This window comes from Nerophis ophidion, linkage group LG19 (assembly GCF_033978795.1).
Source record: "Nerophis ophidion isolate RoL-2023_Sa linkage group LG19, RoL_Noph_v1.0, whole genome shotgun sequence".
Taxonomy (NCBI): Eukaryota; Metazoa; Chordata; class Actinopteri; order Syngnathiformes; family Syngnathidae; genus Nerophis; species Nerophis ophidion.
In genome coordinates, this window is record NC_084629.1 from 39,251,090 (window position 1) to 39,257,089 (window position 6,000).

The following is a 6,000-nucleotide window of genomic DNA, read 5'->3' on the forward strand; positions in this document are numbered from 1 at the left end:
AGGACACCCCCGCTACAGCCTGATGATGTCAGACATCCAGGAGGTTCAACATGAAGACTAAATGGCCCGCTTGTAAATATTTAAACACTCCTGATCACGCCATCATCAAGGAGGAGGCACGCCACACGCCTGCCAGACACAGATGAGGGCCAGTTAGCCTCCGTCACGCTTCCACTTCCCAGACAATCCCGTTTTGACGCTCGCCTTGTGGGAAAGTGGGACACGCCTGAACAAATGTACGATTGTCACCATCAGCCCCCGGTGACTGTACGTGCATCGCCACGGTAACCGACTGCGCCACCTGCCGGGCGAGCGCAGGAAATACCTGACATCAGCACAAAAGCCTGCAGTGAAATGACAATATTGGATACAAACGCCCCCCCCCCCCGATGCTGACTTGTGCAGGTTTTAGTCCGGCCTTGTACATCAAGGTCAACGCGGAAGGCTGCGAGGAGTAAGCAGCTACACCACAGCTAAGCACACAATAGCACACAAGCCAGATGTACGTAATAATATGAACAATATCGTCCATGTTTAAATCTCTTTTTGTGTTTTGATTATTTCTGGACTCTTCCATTCCCTGAGTCGTGTGCACTTCCTTGTTTATATTCATCACCATGGCGACGTCATTTGTTCCACCTGCACTGGCTCCTGACACACACCTGTTTGTGATTACTGACACACACCTGTTTGTGATTACTGACACACACCTGTTTGTGATCAGTGCTTTAGTATGTAACCGACTTGCTACCTTAGTTCTGTCCGGATGTTTTGTTGGCTCTATGCAACAATTGCGTTGGTTATTCTACTTTGTATTTACTCCGCTAAGTCTCGCCTATCGGACACTCTGAACTCGACACTTGCTAACATTAGCATTTAGCTTCCCGTGCGTTGGCACGACGTTTCTTTACCTTTTGTCAAGTGTTGTTTCATCATTTTTGTACATTAAAACAAGCTCCTACCTGCAATCTTGTCCGGTCCAAGTCCTGTAGCATCCGGGGGTGACAACTCGCGCATTCAAAATGCGTCCGAAACGCAACAAATATTGCCGTGTAAAACGGTTTGTCTATGTCAGGGGTGCCCACACTTTTTCTGCAGGCGAGCTACTTTTCAATTGACCAACTCGAGGGGATCTACCTCATTTATATATATCATTTATATTTATTTATTTATGAAAGAGACATTTTTGCAAACAAGTTAAATGTGTTTAATGATAATACAAGCATGTGTAACACATATAGATGTCTTTCTTTCACGAAGACAAGAATATAAGTTGGTGTATTACCTGATTCTGATGACTTGCATTGATTGGAATCAGACAGTAATGATGATAACGCCCACATTTTCAAATGGAGGAGAAAAAAATGTGTCCTTTCTGTACAATACCACATGAAAATGGTTGGTTTTTGGCATCTAATTCATCCAGCTTCCATACACTTTACTAGAAAAACATTGGCGGCAAATTCCGTAGCTTGCTTGATTGACATTCACGGCACCCGAGGGTCTTGTGAGATGACGCTGGCTGCTGCCAGTTCATTATTATGAAAAAATGACAGAGAGGAAGGCGAGAAACACTTTTTATTTCAACAGACTTTCGCGCCGTCCCTTCCGTCAAAACTCTAAAGGCCGACTGCACATTTCCTATCTTCACAATAAAAGCCCTGCTTCATTCTGCCTGCGCTAACAAAATAAGAGTCTCAGAAAGCTGGCGTGCACAAGTGATGTGCACGCCAGCTTTCTGAGGGATCGCTTGTGCACGCCAGTTTTCCGAGACTCTGTATTTAGTTAGCGCAGGCAGCATGAAGCAGGGCTTTTATTGTGAAGATAGGAAATGTGCAGTCGGCCTTTAGAGTTTTGACGGAAGGTACGGCGCGAGAGTCTGTTGAAATAAAAAGTGTTTCTCGCCTTCCTCTCGGTCATATTTTCATAATAATGATCTTGCAGCAGCCAGCGTCATCTCACAAGACCCTCCGGTACCGTGAATGTCATTTAAGTGACGTCTTGGTGAAGATTGATGATCACTCATTTTTAGGTCTATTTTTTTTAAAAGCCTGGCTGGAGATCGACTGACACACCCCCCGCGGTCGACTGGTAGCTCGCGATCGACGTAATGGGCACCCCTGGTGTATGTAAACAATTATCTAATAGGTCTAGTTTTATGTTGTCACGTTGTGTAAATGGTGAATAAAAAGAAATAGACTGCAAAGACAAGATATTTCATGTTCACACTGAGAAACTTCTTTCCTTTTTGGCTTGGCATCGTCTTGCTGAAATAAGCAGGGGCGTCCATGCTTGGATGGTAACATATGTCGCTCCGAAACCTGTATGTACTTTTCAGCATTAATGGTGCCTTCACAGATGTGTAAGTTGCCAATGCCTTGGGCACTGATGCACCCCCATACCATCCCACATGCTGCCTAGAGCACTTTCACCCTAGAACAGTGCGGATGGTTCTTTCCCCTCTTTGGTCCACAGTTTCCAAAAAACGATTTGAAATGTGTACTCGTCAGACCACGGAACACTTTTCCACTTTGCATCAGTCCATATTAGATGAGCCCGGCCCCGGCAAAGCAAGCGGTGTTTCTGGGTGTTGTTGATAAATGGCTGTGGCTTTGCATAGTAGAGTTTTAACATAATAATACATTAGATTTATATCGCGCTTTTCTATTGTTATATACTCAAAGCGCTCACAGAGAAGTGGGAACCCATCATTCATTCACACCTGGTGGTGGTAAGCTACATCTGTGGCCACAGCTGCCCTGGGGTAGACTGACGGAAGCGTGGCTGCCAGTTTGCGCCTACGGCTCCTCCGACCACCACCCATCATTTATTCATCATTCATTCACCAGTGTGAGCGGCACCATGGGCAAAGGGTGAAGTGTCCTGCCCAAGGACACAACGACAGCAACTTTGATGTCAGTAGGTGGGAAGCGAACCTGCAACCCTCAGGTTTCTGGCACGGCCGCTCCACCCACTACGCCATGCCGCACTTATAGAGATGTAGCGACCAACTGTAGTTACTGACACTGGCTTTCTGAAGTGTTCCTGAGCCGACGTGGTGATATCCTTTACACACTGATGGAGTAGCTCCTGAGGGATCCAAGGTGTGCAATATCGTGGCTCACGTGCAGCGATTTCTCCAGATTCTCCGAACTTTTTGATGATATTACGGAGCAGGGGATGGTGAGTCCCTAAATTCCTTGCGATAGCTGCTTGAGAAATCAATCAATCAATCAATCAATGTTTACTTATATAGCCCTAAATCACTAGTGTCTCAAAGGGCTGCACAAACCACCACGACATCCTCGGTAGGCCCACTTAAGGGCAAGGAAAACTCACACCCAGTGGGACGTCGGTGACAATAATGACTAAGAGAACCTTAGAGAGGAGGAAAGCAATGGATGTCGAGCGGGTCTAACATGATACTGTGAAAGTTCAATCCACAATGGATCCAACACAGTCGCGAGAGTCCAGTCCAAAGCGGATCCAACACAGCAGCGAGAGTCCCGTTCACAGCGGAGCCAGCAGGAAACCATCCCAAGCGGAGGCGGATCAGCAGCGCAGAAATGTCCCCAGCCGATACACAGGCAAGCAGTACATGGCCACCGGATCGGACCGGACCCCCTCCACAAGGGAGAGTGGGACATAGAAGAAAAAGAAAAGAAACGGCAGATCAACTGGTCTAAAAAGGGAGTCTATTTAAAGGCTAGAGTATACAAATGAGTTTTAAATGTTGTTCTTAAACAATTTGCCCAGGCATTTGTCGACAAATGTGAACGAGTGAGCATCTCATGGAAGCTGCTTTTATAGCCAATCATGGCACCCACCTGTTCCCAATTACCTGCAGGATGTCTCAAATAAGTGTTTGATGAGCATTCCTCAACTCTCTCAGGTTCGATTCCCCGCTTCTGCCATCCTAGTCACTGCCGTCGTGTCCTTGGGCAAGACACTTCGCCCACCGCCTCCCAGTGCCACCCACACCCAGTGTACTGGCTCACCTGCACTGGCTTCCTGTGCACTTAAGATGTGACTTTAAGGTTTTACTACTTACTTATAAAATACTACACGGTCTAGCTCCATCCTATCTTGCCGATTGTATTGTACCATATGTCCCGGCAAGAAATCTGCCTTCAAAAGACTCCGGCTTATTAGTGATTCCCAAAGCCCAAAAAAAGTCTGCGGGCTATAGAGCGTTTTCCGTTCGGGCTCCAGTACTCTGGAATGCCCTCCCGGTAACAGTTCGCGATGCCACCTCAGTAGAAGCATTTAAGTCTCACCTTAAAACTCATTTGTATACACTAGCTTTTAAATAGACTCCCTTTTTAGACCAGTTGATCTGCCGTTTCTTTTCTTTTTCTTCTATGTCCCACTCTCCCTTGTGGAGGGGGTCCGGCTGCTGATCCGCCTCCGCTTGGGATGGTTTCCTGCTGGCTCCGCTGTGAACGGGACTCTCGCTGCTGTGTTGGATCCGCTTTGGACTGGACTCTCGCGACTGTGTTGGATCCATTGTGGATTGAACTTTCACAGTATCGTGTTAGACCCGCTCGACATCCATTGCTTTCCTCCTCTCCAAGGTTCTCATAGTCATCATTGTCACCGATGTCCCACTGGGTGTGAGTTTTCCTTGCCTTTATGTGGGCCTACCGAGGATGTTGTGGTGGTCTGTGCAGCCCTTTGAGACACTAGTGACTTAGGGCTATATAAGTAAACATTGATTGATTGATTGATTGATATCGAGTATCACTATGTAAAAGCGCTTTGAGTCGCTAGAGAAAAGTGCTATATAAATAAAATTCACTTGACTATGTTTGACTCCTAAAATGCCACGCTAGAGAAATACGACATACTCAGACTCCGAATCAAACGTGTCGCACTGGAAACGAGGGCCGACCGCCAGACCCCTCTTTTCCGCCAGACCCCTCTCTGCCGCCAGACCCCGGCTGGTTCTGAGGTGCGCCTTTGTTCTCAGGGCCGGCGGGCGGTGGAGTTCGAGGAGCCGCTCCGGATAGACGAGGACTCGCACTGGACGACGGAGCAACGGTGAGTAAACGGCCTGGGTTTTAAATCCAGTTTTATTTTTGCCAGACGTTGCCCCGCGTGACTTGTGCTCTTGCAGCCAGAGGCCAAAGGCGGGCTCCACGTTGGAGGCGGGGCTCCACATGGACATGATCCAGCAGCTGCAGGAGGCCGTGGAACTGCTGCAGGACCCCGGCAGGTCAGAACAGCTCACTTTGGTCCAACCGGAGCATCCTGTGTACAAACATTGCAGTCGTCCTAGTCCTGAACCACAACATTAGTTGTGATATGTCTTCTTCTCCCGCATGGTTTAGAATAAGCTCGGAGCAAGACGAGCTGTGTGGAGTCCAGCTGTACCCCGTGGGCATGGTCACTGTGGACGAGTCGGTCAAGTAAGTCTGTTTACTATGTACTAGCGTGGACATTATTAGTATTATTAGTATTATTATTATTACGACAGTAAACAGGGTTCCCCCAGATACACTACATTACCAAAAGTACTTGGCCACTTAACCCGGTGTATCAAATAAAGCACTCGGCAAGGAGACTGTTCCTATAAATATTTGTGAAAGAACGGGCCGCTCTCCGTGATTTCCGGCGTGGAACTGTCACAGGATGCCACCTGTGCAACAAAGCCTGTACTGAAATTTCCTCGCTCCTAAATACTCCAAAGTCAACTTTATTATAAGAAAAGTGAAGAGTTTTGGGAACAACAGCAACTCAGCCACTAAGTGGTAGGCCATGTAAACTGATAGAGGGGTCGGCGGATGACGCAGAAGATGGCAACTGCACAGCGGGAGGAGAAGAAATTATGGTGGCATATATATATATATATATATATATATAATATATATATATATATATATATTATATATATATATATATGTGTGTGTGTGTGTGTGTGTGTGTGTGTGTGTGTGTGTGTGTGTGTGTGTGTGTGTGTGTGTGTGTGTGTGTATGTATGTATGTATATATATGTATGTA

The 6,000-nt window shown here is 46.9% G+C and overlaps 1 protein-coding gene across 5 annotated transcripts in view; it reads left to right on the forward strand.

The window, feature by feature from the left end:
• lrch1 (leucine-rich repeats and calponin homology (CH) domain containing 1) overlaps positions 1–6,000 on the forward strand; it is a 141,497-nt gene that overhangs the window by 80,965 nt on the left and 54,532 nt on the right. For all 5 annotated transcript variants that reach the window (XM_061879948.1, XM_061879949.1, XM_061879951.1 and 2 more), the window contains exons 10-12: positions 4,970–5,040; positions 5,117–5,215; positions 5,331–5,408. In XM_061879948.1, coding sequence (XP_061735932.1) covers positions 4,970–5,040; positions 5,117–5,215; positions 5,331–5,408 — 248 coding nt within the window. The remainder of the gene's footprint in view (positions 1–4,969; positions 5,041–5,116; positions 5,216–5,330; positions 5,409–6,000) is intronic.